The sequence below is a fragment of the Columba livia genome, chromosome 2, assembly GCF_036013475.1.
Source record: "Columba livia isolate bColLiv1 breed racing homer chromosome 2, bColLiv1.pat.W.v2, whole genome shotgun sequence".
NCBI lineage: Eukaryota > Metazoa > Chordata > Aves > Columbiformes > Columbidae > Columba > Columba livia.
This window is the reverse complement of record NC_088603.1, coordinates 156,807,297-156,825,695: the sequence shown is the minus strand read 5'-3', so window position 1 is coordinate 156,825,695 and position 18,399 is coordinate 156,807,297. Positions and strand designations below refer to the sequence as shown.

Sequence of the window (18,399 nt, the reverse complement as noted above, 5' to 3'; positions counted from 1 at the left end):
CTAGTCTTAGTAACGGGTATATCCTCAGCTAGTCGTTATTCCAGTCCTATGGCTGCAGAGTGGCACGTGGAAAATGTTTTGCAGGTATTTTTTTCCACACTTGTTTTTTGCACTGCTTTTAGTTGTGTTTCTAGTTAATATTTATGAAATGATGCTTGATGAAATTAGATTCTTTATCCCTTTCACCCATGTCCTTTTTAAAAGACAAGTGAAGAAAAAGTTTAGCTTGGTTTTTGATTGAGCATTTTTCTCTTTTCCTCCCTATGTATTTACTTCTGCAATTTTAATTCCTCTGCTCATCATATTCTGTGTATTTTCAACTGTCTTTTTTTCTGTGTTCCCTTCCCTCTCTTCCATTGAAGCAAGCAGGGAAAGCGACTCCTGTGTGTGTGTTGCACATTTCTGTGAGGGAAGGGAGGAGTTAGATGATAATGAAAATTTAGTGTGAATGAAAATATGGGGGTTGATTTTTTCTTTTTTAAACAGTTCTAAAGTCTTGGACAGGATTAACAGGCTTATTTTTTCCATATTTTAGCTGTGCTCCCTCTAGGTCTTATGTAAACCAGCTTTCCAAGTCCTTTCTGGCTTAATAGAAAATAAGGATTTTTGAAGTACCTCACAAGAGGAAGCTCTCTGCCTTGCCAGTTCACTCCTAAGACTTCTAGCAGTATTTTAATATGAAAAATAGAATATAAAATCAGTCTGAGACCTTGGACATTCAAGTCAGTATAAATGCAATGAAGTACACCCAGTCCTATGGCAGAACCTGAAATCTTGACTGCAGAGACTGGTGGGACCAGAAGTGTCCACAGTCTCAGGCAAACCCTTGTTGCATTACTTCCCAAAAAGTCAAAGTGATGGAAAGCCAATCACAAAATACAAACACTAATATGGTACCCTTCAGAGGTCAGTCCAACAGGGAGCTCTAAGAGGAAATGTCATCTGTTATTTCTATGTCTGAAATGAAAGGAATAAATTAGCACAGTGGTATTAACACACCTCCTTTCTTTATCAAGGGAGAAAGTGGCAGCCAAGGGCTTCCTGGACTCAGAGGAGAAAAAGGAGAGTCAGTAAGTAAGAAATATCAGAATGATTTTATGTAAGGAGATGGAAAAACAAGTAGCTGTTTTCTACTTTATGGTGAGAACTTGCCCTCAATGTCAAAATGCCCTGTTGAATATGTTACCTTTGCTGGGCCTTTGTCCCAGGAAAAGCTGGGGTTTTTTTGGCACTCATCGGTGTGTTTTTGGTGGGAAGGAATGGATAGGTTTACCCCTGAATTCACCTGATAACTGCCTTAGTATTGGCCTTCTAATTAAAATATATGACTTGAGAGTACTTGATTTTAGCACAGCTGCACATCCAATGAGACAGCATGAGGCAACTGAACACAAAGAAGATGCAAATATCTCTCAGCTGTTTTAAATTCAGATGACCAAGATACAGCTTTCTCTAGCTGCAATTAATGCAAATGCCAGACTGAGATTTATGCAAGAATATTTTTAACCCTTCATAAAATTAATTCTAATAAGGGTTGTTGGCATCTTTGATCGTGGAAATGTAATATCAGACTCTGCCCAGAATAGAAAATAAGATGTTTTCCTGGCTGCAGTAGAATTTGGGATAGGTTTTCTATTCTAATTTGTCACAGAATTATTTTCAAGGAATTGTGCTCAAAAAAAAAAAACCGTTCCCTATAGTAGTTGTCCTATGACCTGTGTGTCAATATATAGATTTAATATACATGGATGAACAGATAGATATATAACAAGGAAAACACTAAATATATAATTATAGTATCATTTGACATCCTTGCTATCAAATGTACCTTTTGCTTTTTTTCTTTTGTTTCTAGGGCAGAGCCTATGGCAGAGGAGAAAAAGGAGAAAAGGTAAGATCTAATCCTTCATTGCACTAATTAAATCAGAGTAACTTGCTGTTGCCTTCTGTAGCTCAGAGGTTGCTATTGGGGTGCACAGGATCTAAGAGATGTGATGCAGTTGGATCTTTGTAGAGAACTTTTATATTACGTTATACCGCCTTCTGCAGAGAAGCTTTTAAGTGTTCATTCCTTTTTCCCTTTTGTTCTTTGAGTTTCCTTTGTGCATTGACCATGCAAAATGCTATCAAATTGAAATAATAATCTTTGCTTTGTGTAAGCAGCGGGGAGTTTGTGGAGGATAATGCAGTAAAGTAACTGACTGGAAGGATGAAAAATAAAGAGAAAGTATAATTTTGACTTTATTGAATTTTCAACAGGATTAAATTTGGGTTATGAGAAAACTGCCACAGTGTTTCTTTCATTGGATATTTTCATTAATAACCAGAGAGACAAAAGCCAGAGTATCTTCTTACTGTAGATATTAGGCAGGACAGGATGTTAAAACTTTGAGGTTAAAACTGGAGATACAGAATAACTACTGAAAATTGCTCAGTTATCTGTCTTGGAAAATAAGTTCAATGGTGATCAACAATGGGAAACAAGAGAAGCATGACTGGACTAATTTGCATTAAAAATTATGTCGGTTTCCATGAAATTCTGGCCTCAAACTCCCCATTCCCCCCAGCAAAATGAGGCTGCAGAGCTAGACTGGAGTAAAGTAGATTTTTTTCTTGGTACCTTTGTATCATACCTAGTTGTGGGTGTTTTCTTCATCACCAAAATGAAATTTCAAGTTGTGGGGAAAAAAAGAAAAATATTGACAGCAGGGTATAGGAGATAGATGGAAGTATTAAGAAAGAAGTCATGGTTCATACCAAAAATAAGATTAAGAATCTGTGAGGCTGTTTTCCAGGTGGTCTGTGGCTACCCAGTCGCTCAGGGAATTAAAAATAATATTGGGTTGTGGTCTGAAAGGAAGAATGCCAAACTAGCAAGAACATGTCATTTATGGCCATTGCATCTTCTCATTTGTTCTTCCTATGATTATTCTATATTGATTGCATATAGTGGTAATGTACAATGTGAAATTACAATCTAAATGAGGGTTTCTCATGGCGGGAAATATTGTCGAGACAGGCTAGAGACATGGGGGCTATAAAGCACACATTTCTGCATCCATCTTCTTGCCCTCCTCCCACTGACAGACACTATTTAGCCTTTGAGACTCAGGATTCAGCCTTTGGAAAACAGCTCGTGGTTGGCAGGTGGTGAGAGTCAGCAGTCTGATGGGAAACATGATGTTTACAACGTGAGTTTTGCTGCAGTTGAAGCAAGTTCTTGTTTTCTTGTGTTTTTATGTCTGCAGAAAAGTGTCGGAAAACATCACTCCATCTGTATTATTGTCATGCCTAGAAAAATAGGTCTGCAAGTCTGGATTGGAGGGGAAAAAATAAAAATACCCAACAGTATATGCAGAACTTCTTTGACTGGGATAGCCAAACAACATTGGCTGGCCCAAATGAATGTGTAGGCACAGAGTTGCCTGAGTTTATGGCCAGCTTGTTTTGTGTATTTGGTACTCCTGCCAGCCAAGGCAGCTTGTCTTCATCTCTGGAGGAAGTGTGTTAAGTGTGTTTGGTACCCAGTGTTTGTGCCCCATGTCTGCCCAATGGCTGAGTGTCAGTACTGTTGCTGATGGAGAGCAAAGATATATCAGCTATACATTGCTGGCTTGATTAAAAATAGAACCTGGGGTTGTATAATAGAATCATAGAGTATCTCAAGTTGGAAGGGATAAAGGAAAATCAAGTCCTTGCAGGACTACCTAAAACTAAATCATGTGACTATGGACATCATACAGATGCTCCTTGAACTCTGACAGGCTTGGTGGCATGACCACTTCCCTGGGAGCCTGTTCCATGACTGACCACTTTCTCACTGAAGAAATTTTTCCTGATAACCCAGAATGGTTTGGGTTGGAAGGGACCTTAAAGATCATCTAGTTCCAGGTCCTTTGCCATGGGCAGGGACACCTTCCACTAGACCAAATGGCTCAAAGCTCTGTGCAGCCTGCCCAATCTGAACTCCTCTGATGTGACTTTGCTCCATTTCCTTGGGTCCTATCACTGGTCACCAGAGAGAGGAGATCAGCACCTCTTCCTCTGCTGCCCAACTTGAGGAAGTTGTAGACTGTAATGAGGTGCCCCCTCAGACCTCTCCAATCTGGACAAGCCAAGTGGCATCAGCCAGTCCTTCTAAGACTTGGCCTTGAGGCCTCTCACCATCTGGTTGCTCTTCTCTGAACACACTCTAGTAGTTTGACGTCCTTCTTATATTGAGGAGTCCAAAACTGCATGGAGTACTTGAGGTGGGGCCACACCAGTGCAGAGTGGGACAGTCACCTTCCTCAGCTGGCTCGAATATTGTGCTTGATGCAGCCCAGGACATGGTTGGCCCTTTGGCTGTCAGGGCATACCGTTGCCACCAACCGAGACTCCCAGATCTCTTTCCATGGGGCTGCTCTCCAGCCTCTCATCCCCCAATTTGTACATGTAGCCAGGATTACCCTGTCCCAGGTGGAGAATCCTGCACTTGCTCTTGTTAAATTTCATACAACTGGTGATCACCCAGCTCTCTAGTCTATCCAAATTTCTCTGTAAGGTATTTCTGCCCTTGAAGGTGTCCACAGCTCTTCCTAGTTTAATATAATCAACAAACCTACTTAATATACATTTGATTCCTGTGTCCAGATCATATATAAAAACATTAAAGAGCATTGGCCCTAAAACTGAGCACTGGGGAACCCCACTGTTGACTGACCAGCAGTCCTGATGTAACCTCATTTACTGTAACCCTTTGAGCTCAAACCCATCAGCCAGTTGCTCACACAACATATTATGGTCTTGTCTATCTGTGTGCTGGACACTTTATCCAGAAGGGTACTGTGAGAGGCAGTATCAAAACCTTAGACAAACCCCAAATCCAACCACATCTCCTGGCTTGCCTTGGTCAATTAGGTGGACAACCTTGTCATAAAAGTAAATTAAGTTGACTAAGCAGGACTTTCCCTTCATGAAACCCTGCTCTCTGCGACCAATGACTGCATTGTCTCCCAAGTGTTTTTCAGTAACTTCCAGATGAGCCTTCTCCATAATGTTATGGGCACTGGATTAAGACTGGCATGCCTGCAATTAGCAAGGTCTTCTTTCTTGAAAACTGGGACAAATTTGTCAGCTTACAGAGTACTGGGACCTCTCTGGAGTCCCATGAACTTGCTGCCACACTTCATCCTCTTTGTCCAGCCTGGTTACCAGTTCTCCACAGGGGCTTCTTTTATGCTGTAGGGTCTTAGCTGCTGTTGCCCCTGGCCACTCATAGGGCTCCTCAGCTACTGTCATGCAAGCTGTGGGCTCCTGGCAAGTTTGGGAAACTCCCCTGTGCATGATGCTAGAGCTGCTGGCTGTCATGCTGGAAATGGAGCTGAACACCTTGGCGATTTGTCTTTGTGTATAATTTGTCCCTAACACAAGAGATCATCTTCAGGATCAGCCTTCATGTGAAAAGGTGAGTCTTCAGCAGCAGAAAGGGATAGGACTATAAGTGGGGGGAATCAGCCATGCAGGTGATCTGCATACACTACTGCATGTGAGGATGGAGTACCATGTCTGTGTCTTGGCATCAGAAGTGCCTCTGAGAGGGAAGTAGCCAGCACCACAGGGAGCTGGGATGCAAGTGCCTGCAATGTTAGTTGCCATCTACACTCCTGAAAAAAAGAAGAGAGCCTATGAAATGAAACCCTTCCCAGATAGGAGAACACCTGGAAGGAGAGGATTCACATGGCTCTTGTTTGCCTGCTGCACTGCAATAGCTGCATGAACATGTATTCTTGGTTTTCACTCTGGCTGTGAAATTCTTATGTTTCCTTGATTTTTTTAATGCATATGGACCAGTGCTAGGAAACTGGGTCAGAGATGCTGGGCTTCAAACAGCTGTAGTCTGTGCAATCACTGCTGTGGACTCCATAAGGACAAGGCTCACATCCTAAGTGTTGATAGAATCAAGTTATCTCACCTTTGAAAAGCTGAGATGACAAGATTAAAATCATCCCCTTATTGTAGCTTTGCTCTCCAGTTGTGCTAGTGCCAAACACCTGCCCGATCATGTTATTGCCAAGTATTGTGTGTAGGGCAATTATATGAGGTCTGAGACATTTGTCAGAGGGGAAATCCTGGTCTTCTCCACGAGGGCCAGCAGAGGCACTGGCTTTGCTTCTTCAGGCCATTACCTCAATTATATCACTAAGTTAAAGTCTAAATGATGCTTGTATTAGAATACATAACATGCTAAGCACATAATTAGTGGTAAAACAAAAGATAATCGCGGTTGTGGCTACAAACCTAATTCTTGTCGACATGAGGTCTTGTGTGACTTTCAAAACCAGGAAATTCACTGTGATGGCTCAAGCAACATCCCAGCACATTCTGCCGATCCTAAATATCTCAGAGGGTGATTTTCATGTACAGAAACATGCATGTGCAGACCAAGTAATTTTGGATAGATTAAAAAAAAATAAAATAATATAGGTCATCTACAGGTGCTCACGTAACCTGCTCTCAGATAGATTTCCTGGCTCGGTGTAATTCAGCTGCCATTACTCTATGTTTGTTCTTAAATTTCCACTGTTGACTGTTGTCTTTCAGCATTTGGAGTGTTTAATCCCTGTGGCATTAGATGTACTCCATCGTATTTCTGCTTATAAATAGAATCATAGAATAATTTTGGTTGGAAGAGACTCTCAAGGTCATTGAGTCAAACCATAAAACTGTCTCACTTTACTTTTTTGTACACACTTATGTTATTAGACTGATTATTATACCTGGGTAAATATTCAACTCTATAACATAATCACCATTTAGACAAGGTTCTTAAGGACATGGTTTAGTGCTAGAGTTAGGTTAGGTTATGGTTGGACTTGATGATCCTGAGGGTCTCTTCCAACTGAAACCTTTCTATTATTCTATGAAAGGCAATGCTTTGTCTTTATTCTGTAGATTATTCAAATGGGTATTTGCTAGACCAGATGGCCTGGTCCTGCAAGGGTTTTAACATAAATCTTCAAATCTCTGTCGATTCAAGAGAAGTAGATGCAGGGGAGCAGAGAGGGCAGAAAGAACAGCTGTAGAGCATTTTTGAAGATGATTCAAGCAAGACGGGGTTTCAGTGACTCTTGATCAAAGTCAGGGAAATCATGTTTGACAAGGGAGGTTCTGTAGAGTATGCGGTCTGCATTCCTGGGGCACAGCCATCCACATCATAAGCCAGCCTGCCCTTCTAATGCCCCCGTATGAAGTTTAATGTAGAGGCTTTAAGAAAATTTAGACCCTTGTCTTGCAAAGTACAAAGTATTATGAAATGGTGCTGAGCTACCCCTCTAGCATCCTAAAGGCTGATGGTAGTGACAAGGCTCTGCAGGTTGGAAGGTGCTTGGAAAAGTGATGACTTTGGAGAGGATATGATGAAAATCTCTCTAACTCTGAGTGATATGGAGATATCAGTAGGAAATTATTTTTCACTGTTTCTTCTGTTGTAAAAGCTAAGGGGAAGCAAATCAAACTAACTGATGGCAAGTTTAAAATTAACAAAATGAAGTTGCTTTTCCTACAGCAGGTATTGGAGCTCCTCTTTGTGGTCTGCTCTGGAGGTTAAAATTGTATTCTTAAAAAAGTACATATGAGTTAAAGACAGATATCTGTAAACATCTAGTCAGTTCAAAGACATTTTGTCTTCTTCAGGATGTCAGTGAGTCTCTGCAAACTGTGACTGGTGAAAGCAAGACATTAGGCTGGAGAAGTCTCCTATAAAGCTGCTGTTGCAGATGGCAGAGGGGCTAGTTAGACCTTTGACCTGACTGCTGGTAACTATTCTTAGACTTTTGTATAATTCTTGAATATTCCTAACACCCGCATTGCCCAGGAGGGGATGGAAGTTTCCATAGTTTACACGGGGCTTGGGCTAACACTGTCCATAGCTGTTGAAGAACCGTAGGAAATACAAGAGAGGTGTTATGAAACAGTCGGGTCGGGTGATCATTACTGTGATTTTTCAATGGGAAACCAATCTTTCAGAGGCGAAAACTCTAACCAGGAGCACCCACCTTTTGCAAAGGTGGTGGGTGAAGGTTTCATTATGGTTTACACTGGGACTTCCCTCACTAATGTGTTTCCAAGAGTATCCAGGCTTTCCCTTTCTGCTTTATCTGTTTCCTTTCATGCTAATAAGCACATATGCAGCAATGAATATGAGAAATAACTTTAGTAGATTACATCTATATTCTCCTAACAATGTTTTTTTTCATGGTAATGACTTGCTCTGATAAAAATGCAGAAGGATTGTTATAGGATTTCTAACAAGAATGAAACCTCTGAAGTGGCTTGGCTTATTAGAGATGCAGTGACTGCAAGACCAAGCATAGAAAAGAAAAGCAGGCAGATAGTTAAGGCTCTGGGCTAGGCTTAAAACTTGGCTCCAACAGATTTGCTGACCTTGAGCAAAGCAGCTTGTCTTTGTTCTTGTAAAATGAAGCTGGAGAACCTCTTTGCCTCCAAGCTTTGTGTATCTTGCCTGCTAGATCTATCAGACAAAGGCATAGCTTTTCCTTCTCTCACTTTTCTTCCAAATTGGAGTCATTGCCATTTTTAGGGCTTCTGGAAAAGCTGTAGAAACCTACCCTGTTACATATAGTCTATCCATACAAAGCCCTGTACTGTCTTTGCCCCATGGCAGCTGAATATAAGAAAGTTCTGACCTGAAAGCCATGCAACATTTTTTACCCCGGTGCTGTACTGTCAGCAAGGTTTACCAAATCAGCACGAGTAGAGTGCCTCTGGGTTGGAGCTGGCTAGAAACCAGTAACTTGAGGTACAAGAAAAATGAGTGCCGATCTGCCTGCAAAAGAAGCCTTGGGTATAGCTGGAGCCTGATTTTACATGCAGGTTCAGCAGTATTTTTAAGGGATGCATTTTGGGACCAGAGGGGCTGTGTGGGTGACTTGGTTGCAGATAAGACTCAGGCTGGAAGCGGTATTTTAGACACACAGAACTATGGTAATCATAGAATCATAGAATGGTTTGGGTTGGAAAGGACCTTCAAAGCTCATCTAGGTCTTCACCCACATCAGGTTGCTCAGAGCCCTGTACAGCCTGGCCTTGAATGTTTCCAGTGATGGGGCATCTACCACTCTCTGGGCAACCTGAGCCAGTATTTTACCACCTTTATTGTAAAAAAATTTCTTCCTCATGTTTAGCCTGATCCTCCCCTCCTTTACTTTAAAACCATCACCCTTTGTCCTATAGCAACCAGCTCTGCTAAAAAGTCTGTACCCATTTTTCTTGTAGGCCCCTTCTAAGAACTGAAAGGCCACAATAAGGTCTTACTGGAGCCTTATCTTCTCCAGGCTGAACAACCCCAACTCTCAGCCTGTCCTCATGGGAGAGGTGTTTGGGAGTCAGGTCCCTGAGTGTCAGGGTGCAGCAAGGATCAGTTGTGCTCTACGGGAGATGGAGCTGGGAGTGATACCATTGCTGGCAGGGCACGGACCTCACCAGCCAGGGTTTATCCTGGAACACCCCAGAGAAGGAGCATGATGGGTCACTGGTGGTAGACAGGTTCACCTGAGGGTCCAGATCACCAGACTGGTCTGTGGTGATGAATCAAGTCTAAGTTCAAGCCAGGAAGGTGATTCTGCAAGTCATGGTTAGGATTAGCAGGATACATGTCCAGGATGCTGCAGTGGAGTTCAATGAGGGCCAAAGGTGAGAGTTTAAAAACAGCTTCACTTCAAAGAGGGGTATCAACCATCTGAACTTCTGGAAGCAGGATGTGCTCTCTGAGCATTTACACAATGAGGAGCCTGAGCTTGCATGAACTAAGAATTAGTCCTTATGCCTGCAGCGTCCAAATAAAACTAAGTATCACTCCAAGAGATAATGTGTGTGTCCTTTTCACTGCTGAAACCTTGAGCCCAGTGCAGGGAAGGTGCTCCAGCAAGGCCTTGTTTGGGCTGCTGGGGTGTTCAGACATTGCCAGCAACTCTCAAAATTCCTAAATGCCACCCATGTTGCCCAGGGTTGCCAAGCTGAAGGGTGACTCTGAGGGCCTAGGTAAGCACCAGAAGCCTTTGTGCATCAGCATCCAGGAAGGTGGGCAGTGATCCTTCAGCCACCACATCTTGACAGTAACAAGACAGGAAAACATCTCCAAGTTTAGAGATACTATTGAACTTGATATTTGAAACAGAAACAAAAAAACCCCTGACTATCCAGTAGTTGATGTTCCTTGGAGACAGTGGCTGTTGAAACATGGCCTCCTAGGGGTTTGGTTCTTAGCACTCAGATCTTAGTTTATTGCAGAACAAAAAATAATGTGAGCATAGCTCAAACTGACCTAGCAATGAAAAGTGAAAGTGCAATATCTGCAGGTATTTTTCTTATTTTTTTTTGTTCTGGGAATCATTTATCTTGGGAACCATTCTCAACTACTAACTTAATCTGGTTAAGGTCCCTCAGCACTGAAACATCTGATCCCTCAGTCCAGCACTTAAACATCTGTATAATAGCACCTCATCTACTCTAACAGGCTGTCATGCAGCTCACTGGAGTCATTCATATCTGTGATTTCTTTTATGAATCTTGTGATTAAAAGGCAAAGTGTATTAATGTTAGTGTCTGCTCTACTACTCCGAATATGTTTTGGATCCTCTTGTGTATGTGGGCAATTTTGGTCTGCACATTGAGTATTTTTGAGTTCTCTTAACTGTAGTTAAAGTAAATTCTGCACAGCTAAATAACCATGATTTGGAGGAGTTATTTTTCTTAACAATAATTAGAGGGTTTTAGATAAATTCTGTGGTTTTCTGTGACCCAGAATAACAGCTGCAGATTGTAATAAACAACTCGAAGCCAGATCCCATACTAATTGTGCATTGTGACAGCTTAATTCTCTGCAGTGCAAGAATACTAGTAACGTTGTTATTCTTTCTTCCATAAACTTGAAAACATTTATTTATTTTCAGCATTAGCCTCTGGCCAGCAGGTACATTGCTGGTATATAATGACATCTACTGGTAACCAGAAGCTTGCAAAGTCCTCAGCACTTGTTTCTTTAGAGGGTTTCACTGCCAAAATCCGCTGTCAGTGTGGAAAGGAAGAACGGGAGAGAGATTTGCCACCTTTGTGCTTCTTCTAATGAAAGAACTGGGGGTGGGGAAACAGGTTTCCGTGATTCTGTCATTGATAAGTGTTTGAATGCAGGATGCTCCTGAGAGTGATTTTGAAGTGGATCATATGGGTCCATCTTAAGTGTTCCCTGCCCTTCTCCCTGCTACACATTTTGAAGTTTATCTAGTTAAGACAGATTTTCCCCTTTCCTCTGATCAAAGCTGTTGCCAGGCTGAGTTTCTTTGTTCATGATTGAGAAGGTGCAAGTGCCTTGTTCATGGGCTCTCTGAAGGTGTGGGGTGGCAGCAGACCTTTACTTGCCCAGGTACAACCCTGGATATCTTTAATTTCCACTTTTGGATCTCTCTTTTGGATCTTTTTTCTTAAGCACTACCTAGAGATTTTATATCTCCCAAATTTGACAAGGTCTGTTGTCTCTGGGTCTGACAGAAAGATGGTGGTTTGTGTCTCAGAACCTGCTGGGTAATGAACAGGAATGCAGTAGCGAGTGCCAGATGATGAAATCTGGTTTTTTTCATGGCAAATGTTTATTTTTCCTGGCAAAACAGTGCATGGGCCATTAGTGGTTGGCTTTTTTTCAGGAGAATCTTATGCATTTGGTGTTGTAAGCAGGTTTGGGTCTCTGGAGACTCAGTTTCTGTTTCTGATTCTGTATCATTGCATACATAGGAGACTGTGGACTTAGCTTTTCTGATTCTTGTACCTCAATGTTCAAGTAAAATGAGAAGAAAGATCATGTGGTTTTAAAACACTTAAGCATCATCATCATTTTGTGAACATATATGTCTGGTTGCACCAGAATGATTTTTAATTTTGGCAAATACTTGACTGAGCAGCCTGTTTGACAGTCAGCAGAATTTTATCACTGCAAATTATAAGTAGATGATGATAAGCCTTAAAGTAGGATGTTGTCCCCACTTTCGGCACAGCATTTAAAGAGAGATGTGGAGAGATGTTGCTCATGGCAGAGAGCAATGAAAAGAACGATCAGTGATTTTGCAAATTTAACCATTAGGGAGAGACCAAGGAATGGAGTGTGCAAGAAGGGGAGAAATACATGGACTAGATGATGTGATTAAACTTGAGCAAAAGCTTTCTACATATTTCAGTGAGGCACTGGAATAGATTCTAAGAGGTGAATATGGAATATCAGTAGCAGCAGATGTTTAAGAGCAAATCAGCACTGGAGTTTGGAGTATTCTGAGGCGGTACCCTTCTGGCCTAATGTGCTCTTCTCAGAGCTACTGAAATGTTTGAGGGATGTGTGGGAGTCTGAAGCATCATTTCCCAAATAACAAGTGATATGATGAGAGGAAATGGCCTCAAGTAGTGACAAGGGAGGTTTAGGTTGGTTATTAGAAATATTTCTTCATGGAAAGGTTGTCAGGCATTGGAACAGGCTGTCCAAGGAAATGGTGGAGTCACCATCCCTGAAGGGCTTTAAAAGATGCATAGATGAGGTTCTTAGAGATGTGGTTTGGAGGTAGACTTGACAGTGCTAAGATAGCAGTTGGACTTGATGATCGTAAAGGTCTTTTTGAACCAAAATATTCTAAGACCAGGAACTTCCCAGAAGCAGAGCAAAAGGAATTAACAGACTTTTCTCACAAGGGAAAATATTAACCTAGTATGTAGCAAATCACCCACAAGACTAGAACTATTTTCTGTGTGTTATTTACAGATGTAAGGACATCAATTAATCAGTGTCATGATACAAGACTGCTTCAGTGAACACAACCCCTCCAGCACTTAGCAAGCTGTTTGTCTGGTCCTGAGCTGTGGCAGATGCCAGGAAGGAGCATTAACTTGTACTTTGAGACAAGGAAGTTTTCAGAGAAGAGCTGTTTTGTTTTCCACATTTCAAAATATCTGAAAAATGTGTCTTTTATTGAGAACCCTCTGGCCCCTAACCACAAAACCAAGAAAAACTGGAATTTCAGTAAATATTGATCCTGCTTCTGTGAATCCAACCCATTGCAGTCCAGTTTATTACTCAGGTTATTCCTCTTTGTAGTGGGATAGTGGTACCAACTGATTCCAGTTATCATCTTTTTCCTATTCAGTTTGTTCAATCATAAATTGCTCTGCAAACAATTTGACTGTTTCTCAATTTACAGATTTCATCAGTTGATTGAGCAACTCTTCTAGCTGTTGAACAAAAGTATTTCAAATACTACGGCTTCCCTCTGTTCTCTCTCATTCTCCTTCTGTTGCAAATGTAGATGGTTTCTTAAAGCAAGTACTCCACTTGAGGCAGTCTTGATTATAGGTGAAACAGCAGGTTAACATTGTGAAAAGTGTCTCACTACCCTGTTTTTTCAGAAATTCTTTAACTAGGGAGCGTCACGATGGGGATGCAAATAGTAGGAAGCTAATTAACAGAATCTTCGGTGCCAATTACAGCTTTGATTTCTTTATGACATCTCCAGTCTATCCTGAAATCTACAGTGACCTTGATCAGGTTATAGCTGGTTTCCAAATCAATAGGTTCTGATGCATCTTATGTGCTGCAGTGCTAAGTTTGTGGGTGACCATGTGTCAAATTAACTGATACACACCTATTGTTTTGCATATTTTGATGCCACGGTGTAGCATCAGGTTTCTTCAAAGAAAGATATCTGTTGATATTCCTCAAAAATGATATACTTGCTCTCCCCAGGAGAATATTCAATGACTAGAATCATAGAACGAAGAGTCGGAGGGGCTCTTCTGGTAGGGCCCATAATGTTCATTATAAGACTCAAGGGTTCAGAGGCCCTTGAAAAACAAGGTCTCCTGAATTTCTCCTGGGAAAGTACATTTTGGAAACAATTGACTTCTATGCAATGCATTTAATAAAATCTTTAATGTGTTTGCAGTATAAAAAAATGCCCACAACTATTATTTAATTAGCTGTCTGTGTACTGGACTAGGTCTCCTGGTAGACCAGCCAAACCTATGACTTCTACTGGCCCCTGTGAATCATGTCCATGTGGGCTTTCTGTTTATTGAATCCGAATGTGATACAGAGCCAGCAGAGATTTTCTTCTTATGTTTGAGTGAACTGAAGTAAACTCCAAGTTGAGATTAATGTCTTATTTCTTGTGGAAGCAGAAGATAGTGCCAGTTTTGGTGTCAAATTTGCCAAGATATTAATAGAGTTTTAGCATCATTAAGCTAATAGAATCCTGCATCTGTGCATTGGAGAGCGGCAGTCATTTGTGCTACCTGTCTGGTCAGCAGCTTTTGAAAATGAAGGGGTGGCGTATATCCACTGCCTCTCAGTTGATCTGTACATCATCCCTGCCTTTTTATTAAAATCTCTGGCTTACCACTCTAAAAAAAGACACAAAAATTAGAATATTTTTCAAGGAAAATTTATCTTGTCCAGCTGCTAGTGACAACCTTGTACAATTGCTTACACTTCAACCTCCTCAGGCTGGTAGCTCCTAAGTGGAAAAAACGAAACAAATGAAAAACCAAAACACTAAAAAAGAAAGATACTACATTCTGCCAGTTTCCTGTGGTCTGTTGGAAGTGCTTTCAGTCATTTGAAGACCACACTCAACTTGTGACATCTCTTCTGTCCTCCTCTTTTCTCATCAAACAGTGAAAACAGTTTAGCATCTACCACGGATCAGCAGTATGCCGCTTTCTCATGGTCTTCTAGTTTATTCTTTGTGAACATCAGGTTTCCAAGATAAGTGCAGTCCAAAGAGACAGGAGAGAGAAAGAATAAACTTGTGGTTATGGCACTGACCTAGGACACAAGAATGACTTTCCATCCTTGCCCCAGACTCTGTGACCTTCCATATGTCTTCTGCTCAGTTGTACATCTGACTCATCACCATCACGAGATGAAAGCAATATTACAGTTGCTATAACTTTCTTCTCATTTCACAGGGATGCTGTGAAGTTAATTAACAAAGGAGAGAGGGGTGTGTTAATGGTGAAGTGGTAACACTCTGCAGTTCAATTTTGTTTCTGTTTCCATTTCATCTTGCCACTTTTGTTCTGTTTCTCTTCAGCTCTTGCTATTTTGTCTCCTGCCTTGGATACGGATGCCCTGGTTCACCCAGCTGTCAATATGTTGACTGTGTGATTCATGGGGTTCTGCTTGGCAGATTTTTGAAGGTCTCCAAATGACACCTTTATTGATGTTTTGTAACAGGGTTAGAGATTTTTATTTCATGTTAGGATTAGAAAAGTGGCACTTTTGTGTTAGATGTAGACCAGTTTGGAAGAAAAAATAAAGAAAATGTACAGATTTGACCTTAGAATGATCTATCTTCTGGCATTTGCTCTGCAAGCTGAAGGAAAAGTCCAGTGAATTACTTGAATTTGACAGGCAAATGAGAATCTAGCTGTGTATTTTGGAGTGATTTTCCCCCATTATTTTCTTGTTTAGTTCACTCTCATTTCCTTTAACGCAGGCCACAACCCAGAGCTTGAAGTAAAATATGTGATTATAGGCCACAGCTGTTCTTGAGTTGGAAGAAATATTTGTAAACTTGGCAGCTGCTTGAGGAGCTGCAAGTGGAGGAAAGAAAAGCTGTTAAACTTGTGTAGATTGCTTAAAAGCATTACTGAGGGATTATTCCTTCGTGTGCCTTTGATGTCTCCCTAGGCTCACGTATTATAGTACTGGATTGTTCTATCTCTGTATCTTTTCATATATCTGTAGATCCCTTCTCCATTTTAGGTCTTTTTTTCAGAGAAATTCTGCTAGGAGGCTGGATATGGCAAAATCCCTGTATTAGTTGTTCCCAATCTGAAAAAACATATAATCTAACAATTAGGTTATCTGCTCTTAAATTCAATATTTATCTCCATTCAGCATTCTGAGGATCTACATGACATGTAGATATAATTTGGTCACAGATCCATGTGCATAATGTTCAGGCAACTATTTGGGGTAGTGAGTTTCAATATAACCCCAGTGAGATGAATCATTGGATAATGTGCAACAAATTAAACTAAATGTGCATATGGTGAACAGGTAATGGAAGATTTAAAAAAACCCCAACAAACAACAAGAAAACCCCACCCCAACAAACATAAAACCTTCATGACCATAGAGGGATCACTAACCTAGAGATAGCATGATCTGGTAAATCTATGTGATGCTGGTGTATCAGGAAGATATCTTTGCTTAAATGTAGACATAGGATAACTATGCTGATGTACACAAGCTAATTTAGGAACCTATATGGGTGTGCCTGTACTTCCCTGTCTCACTTCTGCATTTTCAATGGATGTTATGCTTGAAGCCAAGGGGTGCATCTTTATTCTTCATCACCCCAGTACTCCATGTGCTCATGTAAGCCATGCTTTGTCACACCCCAAGAAGGACAGAAGTAGTGCTTTACCTTGCTCTATATCCTTTGATTTGGTTTGAACACCTCCATCAAAAAGCAAATACAAGCAAATTTGAAATTCTATCATATTTACTGAATTCTGCCTAAACTTGTTGCTTTAGCATGGCTCAGAAAACCTTTCTAATTTGGTTGCAGAATTTATATCAATTCCTTGAGGAAGGAAAATGGAGTTTTCACAGGGATTTGTCTAGTATTACATCCTATGAGCTTGCAATATTCAGTATTTTGGGAACTTTTTAAGCCAAGCTGTCATATTTGTTAATGCATTTCCTTGCAGGTACAACTAACTACACATACAAGTTTTTGTCCACAAAACTATTGACCAATGAAGCAATAAGTTGCCCTACCTAAAGTGTAAAACTACTCCAGATAATGTAGGCTAAGCCTAAGAGAAGCTGCCTTAGCAGCTATTCTGTGTTCCCCTCCTTATCAGTAGTCTCTTCTGATTTTACTACTTCTTCCCATTTTACCAGTCCTTGTTATTTTCCTATTTTGGTCCAGAAAGGGACAGCCTTCCAAGTTCAGATATCCATAAAGTAAATGGGTGGCAGCAGAAATGCATGGAATAAACAAGATAGGTGTGGTTTACATGTCACCACCAGATTCTCATTGTGATGAAGCTGGGAATGCAGCCAGCCTGTGTGTACACAGTATTATTTTTATCTCTTTCAGTGGTATGACCAGGTTTGGCTTCGGTGCAAGGAATGTGATGGGCTCTTCTTCCCCAGCTCTTAATCCCAGCTGCTGAAGCCTCCCCGTTTTCCCACTATGGTGCCTGGATCCTTCAGCCCAGTGCACTTATGATAGAATCGTTTTGGTTGGAAGACACCCTCAAGATCATTGAGTCCTGCAAACTGTGTCTGCCTGGCTGCTATTTCACTGGCCTGTGCTCTCTACATCTATTATTTCTTTGTAGTATTTACACACTGTCTGCAATTTTGAACTGATATTTGGAATGTAGTAACTGTCATTTAATGCTTATTCATACAGTGTCCTGCGAAGTGACCCAAGCAAAGAACAAATGCAACATTGCTGTAATTCAAATAAATAACTGTAGAATAACAGCTGAAAAGCAAAAAACAGCATTTGTAGAAATATGCAGCTACCTCTGTATGCTCACAGTCTGCGTCAGTAAATCACTTCAGTGCTTCCAGTACCTGCCTGCCCTTTCTTGTTTGGCAGTATCTGCTTCCATGTGACTGACTGTGCTTCACATCTATATAAAAAAAAAGTCCTCTGGTTGCTTTAAATCAGATGGCAACTTGCCAAATCTAGGCTCTTTTGACAAATATTTTGTCAACGGTGAGCTAACGAATGTGTTTATTCTCTTGCTAACTTTGGTGGAAATGTTCTATCAAAGGCCACTGGCTGTGCAGCAGAGGATAAAACTAAACATAGGCGGCTGGATTTCCAGTGGGTAGGAAAAGGACAGCACACCCAAGAGCCTGAAAAGGGGAAAGTAGTCAGGAAAATCTGCTGCCTTTCTTTTGAGCTCAGTGGCTGAAGCTGTGACCTCCCCAGAAAATGCTCCTCTTGAACAATGTTATTTCAAGCTCCTGTGATTTCTGATTTCCTCTTTGTCTAATTTTGTCATTTTCTAATCACAACTTCCCCTGGATTTATAAAGTGTTTTTCAGGAGAGATGTGCTGGCAGAGCCCCTCTATCCACAAGTGATAGAGAGAGGTGAGCCCCTTTGCTAACCCAACACACCCAACTGGAGGGGCTGAGGGAAGGGATCAGGCACCTTTTGGTTACAGCAGCGTTTTCCTAGTGCAATGCTTAGGATTTTATCTGATTCAAAAAATCTGGTGGACAAGTGAAGAAGTGATCATTCTGCCATGCAGTTCATGAAGTTGGTTAGTTAGGAAAAAAAAAAAGGGTTGCTTAGTGAAGTAAATTGCTCTGGCAACAGGACTCCCTTCC

The 18,399-nt window shown here is 41.1% G+C and overlaps 1 protein-coding gene across 4 annotated transcripts in view; it reads left to right on the top strand.

Annotated features, from left to right (window-relative positions):
- The window catches only part of COL22A1 (collagen type XXII alpha 1 chain), a 229,422-nt gene that overhangs the window by 101,477 nt on the left and 109,546 nt on the right, over positions 1–18,399 (top strand). For all 4 annotated transcript variants that reach the window (XM_065054479.1, XM_065054478.1, XM_065054481.1 and 1 more), the window contains exons 11-12: positions 1,017–1,070; positions 1,856–1,891. In XM_065054479.1, the coding sequence (XP_064910551.1) occupies positions 1,017–1,070; positions 1,856–1,891 (90 nt within the window). The remainder of the gene's footprint in view (positions 1–1,016; positions 1,071–1,855; positions 1,892–18,399) is intronic.